Raw genomic sequence first — 22,086 nt, 5'->3', positions numbered from 1 at the left:
TAGGACATATTCCCACCCAAGAAAAATCATGCACATGGGACGGAAATGACCCCCATATTATATCAAGCCTTGGGATACCATTGCTTATGTGCATCAGCTTAACTTCAACTTTTCTTGAATAATTTGTCTAAATATTTGAGTGCAAACACCCTCCAAGCCACCTTAAGCAGGATAAAAGTTACTATTAGCTTTTGTATCTTCCACATTATGCAATACTGACCATAATCCAGTAATCCATTCTTACCATTGTAGTTAAATGAGATTATTTTCCAAAATGTGCTATTTTTATGCCTATTTATTCTAAGATAGACAAGAAATAAATTAATCATAAAACTTGAAAATAATCTGAGTTCAGTGTTTTATTTCACAAATTCTTTTGCACTACATTGTTATCTATGAAAAAGATCTTATATTAGTTATAATTTATGGTAAACTGACTTGACAGGGCCAAGAATTGTCTGAACTATGAGCATTTTCCTCAAAACAAGTAAACAAGTAAGTTACATAGATTTCTTGTTTAGTGCATGTGGTTAGTTTGACTAGTAATGTAACGAAAAGTTGGGGAAATAAAAAACAAATTTGTGTCTGATTCTGTCAATCAAACTCCAGCACAGCCTGCGACTGGTTAGTATCGTATGGCGGGAGCCAGGGTTGCCAAACCCGCGATTTGGTAGCCAAATTGGGCGACTTTTGAAGATTTTTCCAGCGACTTCTGACAATTTCCTGTCCTATAGAAACCAATGGTTAAGAAAAAAATTGGGCGACTTTTCAACATTAGCTCCCGCGAATTCCGACAGTTTCCTGCCCCATAGAAACCAATGGTAAAGAGAAAAATTGGGAGACTTTTTGATTATTTGACCCGCGATTCGGGCTGAAATCTTTTGGCAACCCTGGCGGGAGCATGGTGGCTGCGTGGAACGGGCTCCGACTCATAATCCTAAAGTTGCGGGTTCCAGCTCCGGCGGCACCATCGTGTTGTGCCCTTGAGTAAGGTACTTTATCTCAATTACTCCTCTCCACACAGGTGTATAAATGGGTACTGGCATTCTTAAATCCTGGGAAGGTAATAGCCTGCTGTGGAGGAGGTGTGACGATCCCCCCACAGCAACATTTCATGCTGGAGTCTGGCCTAATGGCCAACGAAAGAGAGATGGACACTCCTGTAAAAAGAAAATGCAGGTTCGACTCCTTTACCTTTTTTAGTATTGTATAACCAGGGCAATGCCTTCGTCAGTTACGGGAAACTGACCAATTACAGGCCATGGGGAATTTGATTGACAGGGTCGTCAGACACAAGGTAGTTTCTTTATTTCTAGCTTTCATGCCAGATGGTTGTGTATCATAACTGTTTGCAAGGGTATTAATTTCTGTGATCTTTGAGACCCATAATTTCTGTTGGCACAGACCAATTTTAACAGGGCTAGCTAGTTATTCAGTCGATGACACAAGTTTCAGTTGCAAGTAGTTTTTTTGCTCATTGCAAAGAATTGGAAAGGGCTCAATTTAAAACATTTATAATTTCATGGCCTGTCCAATGTTGCATTACTGTGTAAACAACAAAGGTCGCCATAGTCATGGTGTAAGACCAAAGAAGTTAGAATAGGAGAGCTCAGACTCAGCCATGTTTGTGTGTCATTCATGGAGGGGAAAATAGTGCACCTGTGTAATGTTTTCCCATACATCTGAAAAAATTGCAGTGTGTGCTGCCTTGTGTTGATAACCCACTCAATGTTACATCCACACCTTTTGCAGCTTTCACACTTAAAGATGCAGCACTATATTTTTGGACCTTGGTCAATAAATTCCACAGGCAGCTATTTTTTAATCTCCTTGTGTGACAATCCAAAATGGCAAAATTTCCTGATATAGCATTATGCACAGGGTTATTATACGCTGGTGAAGTGACATAATAAATCGGATTTACTACCATAACAATAGGTGAAAACAATTTTGAATATATCACGCTGCACTAGAACCAGGTTGAACTCATCACCTGTGTAAGTCTGCAATCATAGATTGAATACAATACCGGTCTTTTCAAGATACTAATCTTACAGGTGCGAGTGATCAGCATGATATGTTTCAATGCAGAGGTACCCTGTGAACGTACCAGTGCAGCGCGGTATATTCAAAACTAGTTTTCACCTATTTCTATATTATTACCTAACTTCGCCAGCGTATGGAGTCCCAATCTCTCCTAATCTTATAACCTCTCTTTGTGTACAAATTATCTGTTACATGAAACTAAATTTCATGTTATTGTGATTATATATCCCTCAAATTAAACCTAACTAAATCACCCAAGTCAATCACATAACATACCGTGATTGACTTCTAATTTCCTACATACAGAATCTTATCAATCGACAGTCTCTGCTTGCTTCACTGTATCTCGGTTATCCGGTGACTTGTGCTCCCCTTTCGCCGCCGAATCCTTATTCTTCTTCCTCCGTCTGGATTCCTTGGCAGGTTTTTGTTCTCCTCCACCTCCTCCCTGTCCCGCTCCTCCTTTGCCCCCACCCGATGAGGGCGACGGCTCGGTAGATTTGGGTTTATCTGAAGCGGTAGTGGTTGACGTCCCCTCCCTATGTGCCGGGTCAATTTCCTTACTATCGGAGCCGGTACCGTTGGTAGTTGGTTCTTTCTCTTCGGGTGTGTCTTTCACTCTGGAGTCAGGTTTTGGGCGTCTCTGTGAATATGCAATTTAAGACAATGTGTGAATAGAAAGCCACTGTTGTTGTAAACCAATCAATCAAATTCACTTTACAATCAACAATCTGCAAATACTATCAAACATTTTTTTAAATTTTCCATAAAGAACCAAATTATATTTCTTGCTTGGACATCAAAGTAAACAACAGCACCCTTCACAGAAGATGGCGAAAGCGGACAGGGAGCTAAAGACCAGTTAAATATTAAAAGCGAACAAATGTTATGTCACATATCTCCTGTCCCCTACAAGTATATACCTTCCCAACCTGACATCAACATGGACGTTAAAAGGAAACTAATAAACTCATCTGTACATCTACTCAATGCTTCCAGGCTCAAAACATGGCTCATGACTAAGAAAGCTAAATGGAAGATCAACACTAGTGAAATGAAAGCAGCAAATAAGACCAGGATAGATAAGATCACAAAATTGAAGTTAGTAATTACTGACATAGTAGGCACAAGGCCTACTTTGGAGTTTACTGAAGACCATGGAAGAATTAAATTGTTTGGACGCATCATGATCCCATTCAGCATAATCACAGTATGATATCTAGCCATCAAACCAAGACAGAGACTCAGAGACAAAGAAGATGGGAAAATGGCACAGAATTGGAGAAAGAGAACCGGGACTCCCTATATCACCACATACAATCACGCCATCAGCTATGGGGAGAAAATTGGGGGTATTCGGGTCCTTGTGTCTCATCTAAAGTGTCTTGGTACTTGGGTGCAGGTCGCATCAAGTACGTCTCTCAAATGCGCCCATCATCCATGTTGCGCTTGCACAACAACGGATGCCTCAAGCGCATTCCGAAGGAAACCAAATACCCCCAATTTTTGCTCCATTCCTGTATCAAGATGGTGGTCGAGTCACGGTTCTCCTTCTGTGTTAAATGGTGGAAAATGGTATTAAGAAGAGTGTGACACAACTGGGGATCACTCCATGGTACAAGCAGAAGGAAAAGTAAAGTTTGATTATAAAAGTAAAGTAAGTAAGTTTAATTTATATCTATTACCGTAACCACCCGGGTATAAGCCCACCTTCAGGTATAAGCCCACCCCCTATTTTTCAAAACATTCTGGGAACAAGGGTGCACTCGACTATAAACCCAGTACTAAATTTTGGCCAAATTCTTAAATCAATGCTTTTCTCTCACATTTAAGAACAAATAAAAAAAAATATCAGCTGATAATTAACATTCCACACTTAGAATGTTAAGAAATTGACATAAATGATAGAAATTACTGGTACATTGGGCATGTACAAATGAGGATGATTCCCGGGGATGATTTTTCTTATTTCTAAATTCAAGTACTAGCCCCTCCCAGGGTATAAGCCCACCCCCATTTTGAAGTGAAATCTGGCATCTAGGGGAGTGGGCTTATACCCGAGTGGTTACGATATGGTACTTACAATAGCATTAGGGAAGGTGCCTAGATCCCTCCTCATAGCATACGCATCCTCCCCATCAGCATAGTACTTGGGCTCAATTTCACTTATCCTGAAAAAGGGAAAAAAGGCATATGATTATGATATTCTTTGACCATTAATGCACCAATACTGTTCAAATCGTACTGTATTATACATTGGCTCGCCTCAAATTCGCTAGTGACGTAAGTGCATGCTTCACTGGTCACAGTACTGAATAATTGTGTGTGTTTAATCGCGCAGAGTGTTCATGCACACATACAAGGGTGCAGTGTTCGAATTAAGGAAAAATAATTGGTTGTCCCACGGACAACCAGGTTACAATTTATGGTTGTCCGTCTAAGTTTTTGGTTGTCCGATCTTGGAATATTTAAAGATACACATACAAAGGTGAGTTTTGGCTACAAATTTATGGTTGTCCGGCGGACAACAGAATCAGTATCTTTGATTGTCCAGCGACTTTTTTAGTTGTCCCGGACAACCAAAATTTCGAACACTGCAAGGGTGATTTGTCGACATGCTTGCAGCGCAACCTTGAAAAGGCATTGATACCACTACCGAAATTGAGGTGAACCAAAGAATAATTATTGCACTACAGGTTGCAAATCAAGTGAAGCCAGACCAAATCACAATGCTCTCTTCCTAATTATGTGCTAGATTTTTGCTACTTTAGATCGACCTGTACAATTGCTGGAAGTGAAATTGAGTCCAATGTTCCGTATAAAAGATCCACAAATTTATGTTGAGACGAGTCTACCAGTAAGTTTATCACACCTATATAGGTATTACAGATTGCTTCACATGTCACAATAATTGTTGAATATTGGACAAATTTGCAATTTCAGCATTCAAAAGCTTGACTGTGTATGCACTGAAAAGGGCGTGAAATTTTAAATTTGTGAAATATTTGTAAAATTTCTTTTGTAATTGTACATTCTACAATGTCAAAATAAAACTTTTAGCTTAACTTTAAAAAAATGTATTAATGTTGTAATTTAAATCAACAAATTCTCATATTTTCTTGTGTTTTCAGACATGTTGAAAAATATCTTTTTAAAATGGAAAATTTTACAGGGCTCTCTTTTGTAAGGTCTTTGTAACATGGATTTGGGTCTGTAAATCAATCATTTCAATCTCAACACACTAAGAGCTAATCTTGAAAGCAACAAAGGTGATGTTATTTTGTAGTTTACATCAATATAGCTATGAACCTCTACAATTCTCGCGTTTCACAATACGATTTGCCGCCAGCGGTTGCTTTTGGCAGTTAAATTCTAGCTGCCATTCTAGCTGCTATTGAATTTTCATGCGAGTGTGATAATAAATATGTTAAAAACAGCTCCACAAAGGATTCCCTGTGATCAATAGATAGACAAGGCGGTTCTCGAACCACGAGTCTCGCCTGCTTTCGCAACCGCCTGCTTTTGTGATTACTTTTGGTAGAGGTAAATGAATTTGGCGGTTATCGGCTAAACACGATTATCTGGCTGATGGTGACTGTGCCCACCAAGTTTCATGCCCATGCAACAGTTTTTACTAATTTGACCCCTGGTGACCCTGAAATGACCTTCCAAAACTTTGGCTCTAAATGTTGACTATATCCACTAAGTTTCATACCCACACGACAGTTTTTACTAATTTGACCTCAGATGACCCCTGGTGACCTCGAAATGACCTTCCAAAAATTTGGCTTTAAATGTTGACTGTACCCACCAAGTTTCATGCACATCCGAGAGTTTTTACTAATTTGACCTCAGATGACCCCTGGTGACCCCGAAATGACCTTCCAAAAATTTGGCTTTCAATGTTGACTGTACCCACAAAGTTTCATGCCCATCCGACAGTTTTTACTAATTTGACCTCAGATGACCCCTGGTGACCTTGAAATGACCTTCAAAAAATTTGGCTTGAAATGTTGACTGTACCTACCAAGTTTCATGCCCATACGACAGTTTTTACTAATTTGACCTCAGATGACCTCTAGAGGTCCTCAGTGACCTTGACCCTGGGCCTCAAGGAAGAACAGATGATTAATTGTGTTTTCAACTGATTGAGTGTCCCAGGTTAAAGAAGAAATAAAACAAACAAAAAAACCCACTAACTAATACAAACCGGTTTTGTCTCGGGTCAAGATGCACCCACCCACCAAGTTTGAGAAACGTGCGACTCCTAGTCTCCGAGAAAATAGGCGAAAACCAAAACTTTAATCAAATTTGTCACACGCACACACACCCCCACACCCCTACATACGGAAAAGTGATTATATAGTCTCCTGCCTTATCAGGCGAGACAAAAATGGATCTACTATAGTTGTAAATTGTTGTTTTAGTGTGCATTCACATGTAACATCATTGTAAACCCACAATGATGCATGTTCCTGTATTGTATTCGTATTATGCGGGCTTTGGATGTCGACTCATTTTCCCATGATGCACTGCGTATTTTGGCCTTGACCCAGCGACCGCTGGAGGCGCATTGTATTGTGAAACGTGAGAATTCCTCAATTCCTAAAACTGTTTAGACACAAAAACTACCAAAACAACGCGCACAAATATATGGTCTCCCCAATTTGACAATCATAAACTTCATTTCATAGTATAAAATGAACAATAGGACACTACTTACTCAAACTTCAAACTATCTTCATAAAGATGTAAAGCTGCTCGGTTGCTGTAAAATATAAGACAAAATGTCCAATGTCAGCAATTATTGAAAATAAAAGCAACATGTTTACATGACAGATGGCAGTCCCAAATAGATTATAGATCACCTATTCGATCTTTTGTCCCATTTTTCACCTTTGACCCAAAAGCTTGGGGATTTAAACCTTCCTCGAATCAGTAGAGTAGAATCAAATTTTGAGATTTTCTCAAAACCTGTTTAATTTTTGAAGGAATCTGTTATACTGGTAGTTGGATCCTTGCATCATTTCCTTTCTGAAAATGTATACTTTTATTAGGGTGGTCACATGAAAATTTCAAACCCACCCCTGGAATTACTTTTTCTGTCAGGATTGTTCCTGCTGCAAAATGATTTAAAAAACTTCTTGAATCAACTCAATCGGACAATCCGTTGCTTGAAGATACAGCCTTTTAAAGATTCACAAAATTGGCCATTTTACCCCATTTTAGGAAAATCCTGATTTTGTCATAAATTTGCATATTCACGGAGCGATAATTGTGGGAATAAAGCCAAAGAAGGCACGAGATGTATTGTTTTTGTTTATTTAATGTTCATTTATGCAAATATTAAAAATCCAGGGTCATAATTGCTATATTTGCTTCTTTACAACATTTTTAAAATGGCTGAAATCACAAAAATAACTCTTTTGCCAGGACTTTTAAGGTAAATATATGTGATTTTCACCGTTGAGGCGCTTATTATGTGCCAATTTTGACCTTCAAAGGCCTGTATTTCCTAAACTACACAACCAAATTGTCTGATTTTTTTTTTTTTTTTTGCTCTGAGGGTCTAGATTGTAAAACTGAATATAGCATAATTGTACATCTTTGGGAAAATAGTTTTACTTGATGACAAAAAATTATTTTGTGCGTAACTTTTTTATGCGTGACTGTACAGAAATGCTATATTCACCTTCATTACGAGCAGAATATTTTCTATCTAATTAGGTAGTCGGGTTTGCACAGAAGTTACTAGGAGACAAATTATATGGAATTCAAAATGCCCAAAAGTTTTCCAACTGCTGCAGAATCTGTTACATTTTCACCATACATTTGTGTATGTAGGCAGGGGTACACACAATAGCTATAATATTTACAGTAATTTCTTGGCCAAACTGGAACATGTGAGTTGCGTCCATGTAGCGTACTAAGCGTGTACGCAATGCAAGTCGCGTGTATGCTTTCTTCTGTACCGCGCTATATTCGCGTGTGTTTATCGCGGAGCCACTAGCGTTTATTGTGTTCCAGTTTGGCCAAGAAATTACTGTAAATATTATAGCATTGTGGCCACCCTACTTTTATATTACTTCTCATCATCACATTTAGAGATACCGGTACAATAAAAAACAATGTGTAAATTACTGACTTGAGAAATGTATACAGACCAGGTGGTGAATGATGTGCATTCTCTAAATTCAGTAAATTTCCATCGTCAACCGTGTAATTGAATGGGATTATTTTGAAATTTTAAAACGCTTGAAATATCACAAACAAATAGGCCCATGTTAATAAATAATATAAATACAAGCTAAAACCGTTGAGGCTAACCGAGTATATGGAAAATGCCATAGGGCAGGGCGGTTTCACAAGTTGCCGGCTCTACCATGCCACTCGCCGCCTGATACAGACTACAGTTTGAATAGATAGTTAAATTAAGGGATCTAAAATGAGCGTTTATTGCGTTTCGACAGTATTTTTGTGGGACATGAGAGCACCTCAGACCTATCGAATTGCATTCTGAATCTGAAGCATGTCTTTCTGATATCAAATAATTTTCATTTTTGAAAATCACAATATAATACAAATTTTATGACAAATTAGTCCCAAACAAAAATGTTTGGTAGACTCATAACCGGTGCGATCTTACCTTTCCGATGTTGATTAAGATACTTCTTGCATCGATCCCGAGATGCGGAAAAACCAATAGTCATTTTGTCCCACATAAATGAATAAATAACAAAACCCCGATCCCCGAGTGGACTCACCCATTCGGTGACGCACACTACGATAATCATCCCTTATCCGACTTGGGCAGCCCCTACTCGGCCAAACTTGTAGGGGCGGCGGGGTCGGGATAATCAACATCGGAAAGGTAAGATCGCACCGGTTATGAGTCTACCAAACATTTTGTTTGGGACTAGACTCAGTACACCGGTCGATCTTATCGTTTCCGATGATGATTAAGATACTTCTTGCATCAACATCTGAAAGATCGATCTAGCAAGTAACCGACGGATGGAGGTACAAGATTAGCCAGCATCTGATAAGGATCGGGAGAGTGGGTGGCATGGTAATCGCGAGGTCAAACTATTTCCCCCCCCTCACGGCCGGAAACAGAAAGACTACGTGAACAGACAAAAACCCTGAACTGAAAGTGCAGTGGTTAAGAATAGAAACACTGGTTCTTACCATGTTGGAATTCTGATTGTCCATAAAACACCTGATACCCAACCACCATATTATCTCCCAGAGAATAGCCCTGGAGAACTTATCGCCTGGTGCGTTGGTTTACGTTTTTAGTAAACCGTGGAAAAGGACGACGGGTTCTTCAAGACACAGCCTGACAAATCTCTTCAATGGGGACCCCCTATGGTAGGCCCACGAAGATGAGATAGATCTGGTTGAGTGGGCCTTGGGGCGGCGTCTTTTGTCGCCCCGAGTCCACCAACACCTGGACCAGCCACCGTGCCAGAGTCTGTTTAGCGGCTGGACCGTGCGGTTCTGGCGTGAGTGATAAATAAGCGGTCATGAGCCCCTCTTAAGGTTTGTGTTCGGCCAAGGTAGTGCTGTAGCGCCCTCACCGGGCACCACAACCTGTCTTCGACTATTAGCGAACCCTGCCCAATACTGGGTAGGAAGAGGGCGAGTGTCGGAATGTACTTCGCTCATTTTTGCAAGGAAATCCGAGGCGAAGAAACAGCGTCGCTCCGTTGTTAGTAATCACGGAGGCTGACTTGAGACTGCGTGCAACTCTGAGCAGCGCCGTCCGAAGCCAACGCCAGAAGAAAGGCCGCTTAAGAGTGGCGTATTTAAGGGTCGCGCTTTTGACAGGGGCTCAAAGGGGACCCTTAATATACTCCAAGACTGTGTTGAGGTCCCATGGAGGGACCACCTTCCTTTCGGCGGCGCTCGTTGAACATACCGTCGAGAAGAAGACTTAGGGACCCATCTGAATTGATAGTCGACCCGTCTTCAAATCCCGATGAATCGAGAGAATGGCTGACTTATAGTTGGCTATCGTTGCCTGCTGAAGTCCTGACCTGAACTTTTCTGTCAGAAAATCTGCCACTAGAGGCACAGGGGCTCTAGTGGGAGATGTATTTCTCTCATCGCACCATGCGTAGTAGGGAGCCAAACGCTGACTATACGTCACGGAGGGTAGACTCTCGTCTACCCCGGCGATGAGAGAAGCAGCTTCTGATGAAAAGCCTCCCTCCGCCGCGACGTTCCTGATAAGGGCCATGCAGCTAACTGCAGGTGCTCTAGTGGTAGACTTGGTACCTCTCCTCCGGGCATCCGAAGTAGATTTGGTAACTCGGGGAGTACTCGCGGCTGTGCCGCTAGTAGATCCACCATCGGTCGAAACCACAGGTGTTTCGGCCAGAACGGTGCTATCAGAATGCCGTTGCAATCCTCCCTACCTATCTGGGTGACCACCCTTGCGAGCAGTGAGATCGGGGAAAGCGTAAGCAGTCATTCCTCCCCAGTCTCACGGACAGAGCGCCCACGGCGAATGCCTGTGGGTCTGCGACCCTCGAGCAGTACACCGGCAGCTGATGATTGCGATGAGATGCGAACAAATCTATCGAGGGTGGTACATCACCTCGAAGATCGTCTGGGCGACCTGCGGAGCAAGGGACCATTCTGTAGGTCCCGACACCTTTCCTCGTGACAGATCGTCCGCGAGGATGTTGGTGACTCCGCTATGTGCATCGCTCTCAAGCGTAATCTGCCTGGCCTTGCACCACCCTATCAGGCGTAGTGCGTGCAGGCACAACCGTGGTGACCTGGTGCCCCCTTGTCTGTTGAGGTAGGCCACCACTGTTGTGTTGTCCGTTTGGACAACGATATGAGATCCACGATCACCTTCTCGAAATGCTGGAGAGTTCTCTCCACTGCCCAAAGTTCGAGAAGGTTGATATGGAACTCCGTCTCCGTGGCCGACCATAGGCCGAGACTGAGTCCCGTGGATGGCCCCCCAGTCCAGCTTTGACGCGTCGGTCGTCACTACGTGGCCTTTTACCGCTGGTGCAGGGAACCTGACACCTTGAGTCAAATTGGGCTGATGGGTCCACCACCAGAGTTCCTCTCGCGCGATCTCCGACATCGGAACCGCGAGGGATATTGGGTGACGACTGGGCCTGTAAAAGGCTAGAAGGTGTAGTTGTATAGGCCTCATGTGAAAGCGGCAGTGCAGTGCGAGGTCTACCATACTGGCCATAAGGCCCAAAACCTTCATCCATGCCACAGCGGGTGCTCCCTCTGACTCGGCCAAGAGTCGGGCACACTCGCCATGTTCGTCACCCTCTCGGGTGAGGGCGCCGCGATCCCTCCTTGAGGTTGATCTGGGCCCCTAAGAATAGTGGTGTCTGCGTCGGGACCAAATTGGATTTCTTGTCGTTGATCAGAAATCCCAGGTCCCGCACCGCACGGACTACTAACTCCACGAGACACTGTGTCTCCAGTGGGGTGCGTCCGTAAATGAACCAATCGTCCAGGTAGCAACACATGTTGACTCCCCTGCGCTTCAGGTACGCTGCCACCGCCCTGACCAGGAGTGTAAACACTCTGGGGGAGGTGGACAGGCCGAATGGCAGGCATCGAAACTGGTAAGTTTGACCCTGTACCTTGAAGCGTAGAAACCTCTGATCTTGAGGTGCGATCGGAACATGCAGATATGCGTCCGAGAGATCTAGCGATGCCGCCCACATACCCTTGATGGGGCAGGCTAGCACCGAAGCGAGAGTCTCCATTCTGAACCTCTTGGGCCTGATGAACTCGTTCAACGGCTTGAGGTTCAGAATGGCCTCAATCGCCGGTCTTCTTTGGAGCCAGAAAAAAGTGCTCCAAAACCCCTTGGTGAAAGGGGGGTAGAGCCGGGACAATCGCTTGCTTCGTGAGAAGCTGAGTGACCTCTGACAGTAGTGCCCGACGCTGGGGGCCGTCTGGCGGCACTACCGTGGACCTCTGAATCGTGCAGGCGCACGAGGGGTGGCTGGTAAATTCCAGCCTGTAACCCCCACTGACCACTGACAATACCCAGGCGCCCGGTGAGATGGCATGCCATCTCTGGGCGTAATGCACATGCGGCCGCCCACAGGGGAATCCCTGTGGGAAGTCCAAACCTGCCGGCATGGACTGTCGACCGCCGTGCCCTCAGGACCGATCTGGTTTGCCACCCTTAGAAGAACGGCTCTTCTTAGGGGGCTTGCCATACGGTCCAGCACTACTCTTGCGCTTCCCAGATTTTTTGGGAGGTGCTGGAGTAGTCTCGGGCTCGGGTGTAGTCTTTGGTGCTCGGCCTGCTGAAGCCGGAGCTGGCGCTGAAGAACGCTTAGAAGACTTCTTCTTCTTGTGCTTCTTCTTTCGCCTTACTGCCCTTCCCTTGGTCAGGGCAGCCTCTGACTTCTTCAGAGTGCTCTCATTGGTGGCCTTCTTTGCCCGGTCCTCCACCGTAGCGCAAAGGCCTGTCCAAAAGTAGCCCCTGTCCCACCGAGTCTGACTTCTTCATTGCTTCAGCAAAGTCGGAGCCGTAAGTTGACTGGAGGGACAGACAGGCATTCTCGGCGGCGAGATGACATCCTATGGGCTAGGCCCATAGAACTCTCGTTGAGGTTAGCTGTTAGCACCGCTAACAGATTAACCTCATGGAAGAGTTCGACGTTGCCCGTGGTCGTTCGCTACCTTCCTACCGAGGTGCTCGGCAAGCGTGGTAGCGACGCTAGAGACTCTGATAGCGGCGTGCTCGCTTATCGATGAGCTTTAGCTCCTCCTCCCACTGGGGAGAACGACCGGCGCCTTGGCCGCTAGCGGCAGGCGCAGCAACGTCTGGATCCATGTCAGGGACCCTGAGGTAGGTTTCAGTAGTCCTCCTGCGAAACACGCAGTGGAAGCGTGCAAGCACGCGGCGTCGAAGCTCCAGCGAGCCTGACAGCCCTCTGAAACCTACCCTTGAGGTCCGCCGGGAATGCAAGTGCAGGCGACCCTTGTGTGGACGCGCTAGCTGGGCATCCTACTGAAAGATGCCCTGGTCCTCCTGAACGGACTCCTCCTGAGAGAAAGCCAGGCCCAAACCTTGGGCCACACGGCTCATCACCTCAGCGGTGTCCGCAGGCAGACCATTGCTAGCGAGTTCCTCACGGGGAAGCGGGGGAAGGATACCTGAAGCTAGCTGCACAGTCTCATCAGACTGTGAGTCGCTACTGGTTTCATCTTCCGACTCCTTTCCCTCGCCTTCAGACTCTGACTCACTCTCTGATGAGGAAGAGATCTGACGACGGGCATCTGAAGGTGGACAGGGAGGTGTCGCCACCGTGTGGCTAGCCAACTGAACACCAGCAGAAGAGGGAGTACTCCCGCTAGACCCCGAGATGCTAGCGATAGCACCCCGGGCTCCGCCCGCTCTCGCTGCTGTCGCCCTAGCCATAGCAGTGTGCGGCCTACCCTGAGCTGTATCAGGGTTAGCCACTCGCCGCCGGGTTGGGTAACAACTGGTGGTACTGCTTGCCCAACGCTAGGCGGCACTTGCCACGGTGCTAGACCGTGGAAGAAACCACCCTGCGGCGGATACCACGGGCATACCCTGTTGGTAGCTGACCCTGAAAGGATCCGCCACCAGGAAACCCCATGGAACGGCAGTACCAGTACCGCCTCCCCCTGTTGCCACAGAGACTGTGGTAACCAGGACGCAGTACTGCGGTACCTGCGTGGTTGTAGCGTAGGTGCCCGGTAGGGCTCCCGGCTGCGTACCACTGTACCCATGCCTCACAGCGTTCCCGCTAGAGGATCAAGCCGTGCAGGTATGGGTACCCGCTATACTGGCTGTCCCTTGGCTAAAAGGAGCTTGCCTAGTATCACGGGTAGCTGAGCGTGTATACCCTCGATCAGTCACCTCGCTACCTGAATAGGCAGTATCAATCAATGGAGCCATGCTCCGCTGAATAGATAGTGATCGATCATAAGAGGGTAATTGACCCATTGACTGTAATGGATCACCCACGCTCTGCTGGCTCTCGAGGACATAAGTGGGTTGTTGATCAGCCAGGCTGTTCAAACTACCTACCCTAACCTCTTGAGCCTCGCCCAAGGTCGCTGTGTGTGGCGGACCACTCACGGCAGCTATGGGCGCGTGCATAGTGGCTACCACTGACGTCCAGCCGTCGCTCGGCTCGGTAGCTGCCACTGGTTGCCCTTGGGTCGCTGTCCCGTGAGAGACTGCGAGCCCAACCCCGGTATAGCCGCTAGCCAGTCCCGGAGGACAGCCGCAGCCATTCCAAGGCCCAGGGAATCACTCGGCGGTCCCACCATGGAACGCTGCCGTGTGACAACCCCAGTTGGTTCTGCTAAGACTACACCAAGCGTTAGCCCGGTATCGTCTCTGCTAAACCCATGCACGCGTTTTCATTCGACCCTTGCGGGAACGAAAGCGTGCTGCGTGCCGTGGATCAACCCAGGCAGCCCGGGGTTCCACTGGCACGCTGCGTGCTACAGACTGGCCGAGGCAAGTCCGCTGCACGCTGTATGCTAGGATTCAACCCAGGCAAGCCCGGGTACCCTTGGCATACTGTCCGTCGCCGGCTACTTCGCTGGTGCTAGACCCGCCGCTCGCCAGCAACAAGACGGGTGTCCACCTGCAAGAAACTCGCTAGAGATCTCACTGGTAGACTGGTACTCGCCTGTTAGGGCAAGTACCGCCCTGCTGCCTGCTACTAGCTTAGACGTTAAGTCAGTGCTTTCGCTGGCTGCTAGGCCTTCGGGCTCGCTAGCAGTCCCCGGAGGGTCCGCCTGCTTGCCCGGGACCGGAGCCCCAGAGGTTACCTTAGCTTGGCCCTTGCCGGCCGCGCTAGTACCTACCATATCAATCTTACCTGTAGGCTTCTGTTTCTTAGTCTTCGTCTTCTGTCTGTGTCAAGACCCAAACGCAGCGCTACTTTCTAAATCGTCAAGTGGATGTCCGATAAGCCTATGCAAAAGGAAGCACACTTATTTGATTTAGAGCAATCCCTGTGGGTGTAGCAGAGTGGATGCGGGTCCCACTCTGCCACAAGGGAAGGGCATGATTGACAAGGCCTGGACATTGTAGTAATCGGGAGCGTATAGCACTACCCCCGAACACAAGCTCAAGCCCAATAAACAGACCCCACGCACAGTGGCTGACGCTGATGTAGTGGTATGATATAAAAATATATAAACAAAGGGATGAAAAACTGAAAACCTTTTGGGTATAGATTTGTCAGGCTGGTCCTTCGAAACCCACGAACTCTTAGCAGTAACTCGTCATCAGACGCGTACTGAAAGATATAACGATAGAGCACACCATAAACATAGCGAAAATCACTCACCATACATGTATACACAGTACTGTACAAACATCTATTGTAACTTACTAGTCTGCTATAGTTGTTTTACGTGAGAACAAAAATAAAATGGCGCCCTAAGGGCGGCCATTTTGAAACGTGTGTTCCGTATACGAACGGAAACACTCATACAAGCTAAGTTTTTGGATCGTTTTTGTCACTTTTCTAGCCGAAAAATGTCGTCAAAACTATCTCCCTAGCGTACTATACTGGTTGGTTTTTACCTCAGGTGTAACAAACAAACTGTATATCTCAATCCTTTGGTTCGTAATGATACTTAGCGTTGGTAAAGAAAAATCCACACGTCTATCTCATCTAGAAACCAAGGAGGATAAGGATGATTATCGTGTGTGACGTCACCGAATGGGTGAGTCCACTGGGGATCGGGGTTTTGTTATTTATTCATTTATGTGGGACAAAATGACTATTGGTTTTTTCCGCATCTCGGGATCGATGCAAGAAGTATCTTAATCAACATCGGAAACGGTAAGATCGACCGGTGTACTGAGTCTATAAAATTTGATATTTTTCAAATTTTTGATATATAACAGTCCTCGAAGTAAATTATATAAATCTAATGATATATTCTTAAAGTGTATGTAGCAGGGAGGAAAAGCCGACGGTCAATTGAAAATTTTGACCTTTCATATTGAAGATATTGATTTTTTTCCCAAAAAGACCTAATTTTTTTTTGGTGTTTTGGGAAAAAAAATCCATATCTTCAATACGAAAGGTCAAAATTTTCAATTGATCGTCGGTTTTTTATCCCACCTACATACACTTTAAGAATAAATCATCAGATTTATAAAGTTTACTTCAAGTACTGTTAAATATCAAAATTTTCAATTTTAATGATTTGCCATAAAATGTGTATTAAATTGCGAATTTCAAAAAATCAAAATTATTTGATATCAGAATGGCATTCTTCGTATACAGAATGCAATTCGATATGTCTGATGTGCTCTAATGTCCCACAATAAATACTGTCCAAACGTTCATACCCCAGCCCTTAAGGGCCTTCTCTTTTGACCTACTCACCTTAAAATGCTCACCAATTCAAACCTAGGTACCATTAGGCTTATATTAGCCTCTTAAAGGTTTGGCGGACACAATAAGATGGCGCTGCACAAAATGGGTAAAGGCTTTTAAATTTGGCGGCTTTTACTCATCTTGAATACTGCCCTCCTATTGCGTACGCCATGCTTTGAAAAAGCTAATGGCCAAAGTAACTGCATTTAATTCAATTTCAGGACAAACAAACATTTTTGACTGAGGCTGTTAGCTTTTGAGCAAGACCCAATTACCTTCAAAAGATTACCCAGAACTCTCACCTTTTTCTCACATGAAGAGACACATATTTAGCATCAAAACATTCCACCATAGCCCTAGACGCTTGGTCCATAAGCTTCTGTGCAAGACCCAACCGACGATGAGACCGTTTAACAGCCTAAGGAATAAAAAAAGACCCAACACATAATTGCAAACTATTTCTATTATAAATAACTTATTTTCAAAAGATTAAAAGTACACAAGAAATACATTCATTCGTTGTAAAAACAAGATCATGGTTGGAGACAATTTCACTCAACTGAACAAAATGACTCCAACACAGAGAAGATTTATATGCGGTCCCATAATACTAGTGAAACATCCGGGTACTTGAGAACCAGTACTCTGACCAGCTTGTAATTGGCGGGACTCATAACATTGTGTATTGATCAATATAGAATGGCTTACACACAGCTGGGTGCAGCACCCACGTGAACAGCGCTTTGTGTATTGTGTGACTGACGTGTGCTTTTGTGATTATACGCAGGAGTAACTTTATTGACTCACTCAGTAACACAAACCGAATAATTCTTGCTGATCCCTTTGTAAAGTTGTTTTTGTTGTACTTCCAGTCTTTGATTCAGCATTCAAATATGGGTCAATACAGGGAAAAAAGTTCATTTGAACAGGGTACCGATGTAATTTTCTCGGATCATTTCAAAACACTTATCGACCAAAGTTTTTGATATATTTTGAGTGCTTGAAATCAAATTGCAACTTTGGAAAGGGAATCAACAGAGAAGAATGGTGTGAAACTCTGTAATTACTAGACTGGTTCTCAAGTACCTGGATGGGACCACTTATAAATCTTCTCTGACGACAACACTTACCAATGATGTAATGTGTCCATGTGGCACTTCATTGGGGTCCTCCTCCCTGTAAAACATAAAAGGCAAAGATTGAAATTGATCACTATGAATTGCACATTGACTAACACACAATGGTAGAAACAGGATATTGTACGCAAAATGCTTATGTTGCTGTGCCCAATGGAATATATAATTCTGGAATACCCTCCATGTTTATGATGTCACCCATGGCAGGTAACACAGTGTACAGGGTTGGCGATTTTATAAATTAAAAAAAAAAATTTAAAAATCGATTTATTTGATTTAAATCGGATTTTTTTTATTTAAATCAAATTTTTTTTATCCCAAGAACTGCTATACCCCATGATAAAGTCTAAGAGACCAGTGGAATGCTAAACATTACACAACACAATCTTGTCTAAAGGCCAGTATTATACAATGTCTGTGGTCCAACTTTTTCATCAATGTTTTTCTGTTGCTACCGACGACAAACGTAGCATATGTACAGTGATTTACTGCTCTCCGCTACTGCTCGCCCTCGTCTGATATCTAGGAGAGTGATTTTTGGCTCTCCTTAGTTCACCATTCTCTCCTTACATCCCGATTGTAAATGCACTAAAACAGCTCTCCTTGAAGGCTCCAGAAGAGCTATTTAATGCTCTCCTGCAAATTCCAAAAGACAGTCCCTGCTGTACACTGCTTTGACTTCCCGAAGCATTGAATATCTTTGGAGATGGCTATCTAATCTCCACCTTACACTCTCTTCTACTTTATTTACATTTAACCTAGTGCCATACTAGTGGCTATCTTTTAAAATATCTAGACTCATTTAATTAAATGACTGCAAGTTAATTTAGTTTGAAACTCGATGAAAACTTACATTTTAGCCAGCACATATCCGACCACTTTGCCATTCTCATCCTCTGCCACGTAGGAGAGCTGAGGCCACGACAGACCATGGTAGAAGTAGTACTTCATCTGGTAGTTCTCTGGTAAACACAGCAGGTTACAGTGCTGCATGTTCATCAGATCCTCTGGCTGCAAAGGCAATGAAAATAACACATCAATTAGTACAGCATTCAAAATGCTATAAAAGTAGATATTTTCACGCTACGTTAAGCTAAATTTATACTCCATCGCTGAGCAACGCGACGAGGGATTGGTAATGGTATCTGACCATTATGGTAGCGTGCTTTTCCCAACGCAACTAAAAGCACTCTATCTCATCACTTAAAAACCAATCGCTGTTGCTCATCGATGTAGAATAGTTTCACACTTTTCGCATTCCAAGCAGATACCCGACAGATCACAACACACAAATATATTCCTTTTATGTGTATAGAGGTCACATTCGTAGACAGATCAAATTCACAAGGTATCTAGATAAACACAATTTTGCTAATATTGTACTGATTTTTCACATTTTGTATCATTTGTATGCAAACAGGTCATGCGCCATGAGTTGGGACACCTAATTTGGAGGGGGAGTAACACTTTTCCGCTTTCAGTGGTGTTTATGATGCCACATTTTCCATAATACTTGTCATACAGTGATAAATCTGGTGTCATTTCAAAGTGTAATTAATACTCTTTCCATACCAACAAATAAAATAGGTTAAAATTATTTCAGTCTTAATTATGATTAATTAATTCATAAATTGGTGATTGAGGGGTGGCTAGGAGCCATTTTCACACTTTAAAAGTTTATTTTAAAGAAACAGGAAGGTCCATGTGTCATGAAAACACAATTTCTGGATTAACAGACCCCAAATACATATAAATAGACACCAAAATGAAACAAAAAGCTTTAAAATAAGAAATTATACATCATTTTATTACAAATATATATTTTTGAGACCCCCCTTCCTGAAAATGGTATTTTGGCCAGCACGAGCTCATTTCTTGGCCAATTTTCATTAAAAAGGTGTCAAAATGCTCAGGAAAACAAGCCTCATCAAGTAAGATGTTACTTAGCTGCAAGATGAAAGCCATTGTAATTTTCAAAATTTTCCATGTGTTACCGAAAGGGGTACCAACTTTTGACACAAGAGACGTGAAGCTCTTCAACTTCATAAAAAAAAGTGGCCCCTGGTACAAGCTCTCTTATTTTCACCCTTGGCGAGGAGCTGTCATAAGTTCGTAGGAATAGGACATGAAATTCAAATCTGAAAATGCTGAATTAAAGTCATTAATATGGTGCAATGAACATGTCATTACATAAATTAGTACACTACAATGAAATAATGATTAGGGTGGGCCTTCATCTTATTATGTAATCAGAATTGTTCGCACAAAGAAACGGTTGCTCTACTTTTTGGAATTAATTTAAACGGTAACTGAAAATACGCATATTTCCTCTATATGATCATGATGTACTAAAAAATGTAAGAGAATCTGCTAGGCCGCAAAATACTCCTTTAGTACATGATATAAAATTTATAATTTAAGTAACTCGACTTTTGGGGCTGTGCTGTGAGGGCAAAATTGGGGGGGGGGGCAAGAATTTTTTTTGGTGAGCCGAAAGGGGAGGGGATTGTAGATAGGCCTGCAACATGTAGGCCTATCTACAATCATGACAATTGAAAGTTTACAAATTGGGATCCCAAAAATTTGGCATACATGTGCAAAGGGGGGGGGGGCAAAGATTTTTTGGCAAAACCAATGGCAGGCAGTGCCAGACCAGAGGAGCATTGACTTGGTCGGGCTGATGTCAAAGGAGGAAATAGCCTTGTAAAACCAGTGTGCGCATACATGTGCAATTCCTCTTTCTCGAGCTGGTTGCTATGCGCGCGCTTGTGCAAAGGGGACAAAGCCTCAAAGCCTTAAGGAGACAATATTTCCGGATGTCTGACCGAGTGAATGAGGGGGGGGGGGGCAATCTATTTTTTGCGGGCGGGGGGATCCGGAGCAAGCTATTTTTGGCGAGCCGTTTGGAAATTTCACCCCCGGGGCTCATAATAATTGAACAGCCCCTTATGACCAGAAACAATGCCCATACTTTATCATGTTAATTAATCACTTCAGTTTTTTATGTCTGTAATAATTATAGTGTAAAGTCTGTCGAATTCGGCATTCAGGGAGACATGCGTATTCTAGTTTCATTGGTTATTTCATTATCAATCGACAAATCAAAATATGATACAACGTAAACAAACAATAAGTTAGTGATCTTACCTTGGCGCATCGAATATTCATGATTGTATGTTGATTTCTTTTACTATTGGTCGATCAAAATGACAAAATTTAGTCAGCACTTCCAGCTCACTCGATCTTCGATAGCCACAGTTCGATAGCAGGCAAAATTTGTAGTGCTGGGCAAATCGTTTTTCTCATTGACGCGGTCGGTATTTTTTTGAAGAGTGTTTTCAACATATGGGATATGGGAATCATGGAGCCAAAAACGTTTTTCACTTTTTCAAAAGGTTAAAAGAAACTCATATTTTGGGGAATTTTCTATTTCGATTTCTCAGCCAAAGCAGCGAGCAACATCATGTCTCTTTCTCACTGCATTAAAAAAAAAAAAAAAAAAAAAAAAAAAAAAAAAAGCAATATATTTTTAAATAGGGCCTATTATGCAAAGTCCACAAAATAGGCCTATTTTATAGGCCTACAGATATAGACAGATCGTTTTCATTGTTCAAACATCAGGGCGTTCAAAACATATCTAAATATTTTATGGGGATTGCAAACGCGGAACCCCATTGGCCTTTGGCCTAATCACTGACGGTCGCCAAAAGCTGCCAAACATCATTCCAAGTTCGGTTCATGAAGTTTCTTGCACCTACTCAGCTCAGGTGGTGTGACGACTGAACAAAAAAGCAACTAATTATGCAAACCAGTGACCCGCAACCCCCACCATATCCAGTATCCGATGGGTTTAAAGGCCCATGTGATTCATAAAACATCATCCCGGGAATATCATCCAATTTCAGGTTTTGGCACATTTGTTACTGTCATTTACCGTTTTTTGCCAATTTTTAAATTCAAAAATACCTAATGACAAAATAAATAATTTAATGACTTTGTTGGTAGGCCTATACTTCACCTTTAGGCCCTAATTGGCAATCAATTTATTTTTAGAAACACTTTTTAATTTTATGGCACTTACGCTGGAATCGCCGGATTTAAAATTTACGGATAAAATGATATCCCTTTAACAATCATTCCTCCCTTGGCCCTCCCGCTCCCCTTCCTCCCCAGAAAAAAAATCAGGGTCCAGTCACTAACGCTATTACTAATCCCTGAATAAACCCGGCCTTAGAACACTGAGCTTGATGAGATTATTTAAAAGGCCCATTCAGTGATTTGCTCATCCGGACAATCGTAAAAATCATCAAAATTCAGAGTTTGGCACCTTTGTCATCGTCATAGATTGTGCTAACATAGCCTGCTAGTGGTTCTGCTGAAAGCTGTGTATTTAAGACAAAATCAATTTGCATGAAATCTGTCATTTATATACTGACAGTAGGGCCTATTATAAATTAGCTATAGGCCTAGGCCCTACATGTAGGCCTATTTGAATGGGGCCTCAACCATGGCAATACGTC

The 22,086-nt window shown here is 43.4% G+C and overlaps 1 protein-coding gene across 2 annotated transcripts; it reads right to left on the bottom strand.

Annotated features, from left to right (window-relative positions):
* Positions 1-334: 334 nt before the first annotated feature.
* Positions 335-20,841, bottom strand: LOC140148258 (N-alpha-acetyltransferase daf-31-like). Of its 2 annotated transcripts, XR_011858461.1 has the most exons (8): positions 20,714-20,841; positions 18,420-18,577; positions 17,561-17,606; positions 16,733-16,848; positions 6,770-6,814; positions 4,130-4,217; positions 1,239-2,689; positions 335-1,194 (listed from the first exon to the last, which is right to left on the bottom strand). XR_011858461.1 is itself a non-coding variant. In XM_072170150.1 (7 exons), exons 1-7 carry the CDS (start codon positions 20,732-20,734, stop codon positions 2,360-2,362), a joined length of 804 nt encoding a protein of 267 aa, XP_072026251.1. In that variant the 5' UTR covers positions 20,735-20,841; the 3' UTR covers positions 335-2,359. The 2 variants fall into 2 exon arrangements, 1 of the variants encoding a protein (XP_072026251.1); XM_072170150.1 differs by having other exon boundaries at positions 335-2,689.
* Between the last annotated feature and the right edge of the window lie 1,245 nt (positions 20,842-22,086).

This window comes from Amphiura filiformis, chromosome 3 (assembly GCF_039555335.1).
Source record: "Amphiura filiformis chromosome 3, Afil_fr2py, whole genome shotgun sequence".
In the NCBI taxonomy this organism is placed as follows: domain Eukaryota; kingdom Metazoa; phylum Echinodermata; class Ophiuroidea; order Amphilepidida; family Amphiuridae; genus Amphiura; species Amphiura filiformis.
This window is presented reverse-complemented; position numbering and strand designations above follow the sequence as displayed.

Coding starts and splice junctions, on each gene's coding strand:
- LOC140148258 (XM_072170150.1), bottom strand. CDS start 20,734: ATGAATATTCGATGCGCCAAG. Junction 17,607..18,419: donor GGATATGTGCTGGCTAAAAT/GTAAGTTTTCAT, acceptor TATGTTTTACAG/GGAGGAGGACCCCAATGAAG. Junction 4,218..6,769: donor GAAGATAGTTTGAAGTTTGA/GTAAGTAGTGTC, acceptor TCCCTTTTTCAG/GATAAGTGAAATTGAGCCCA.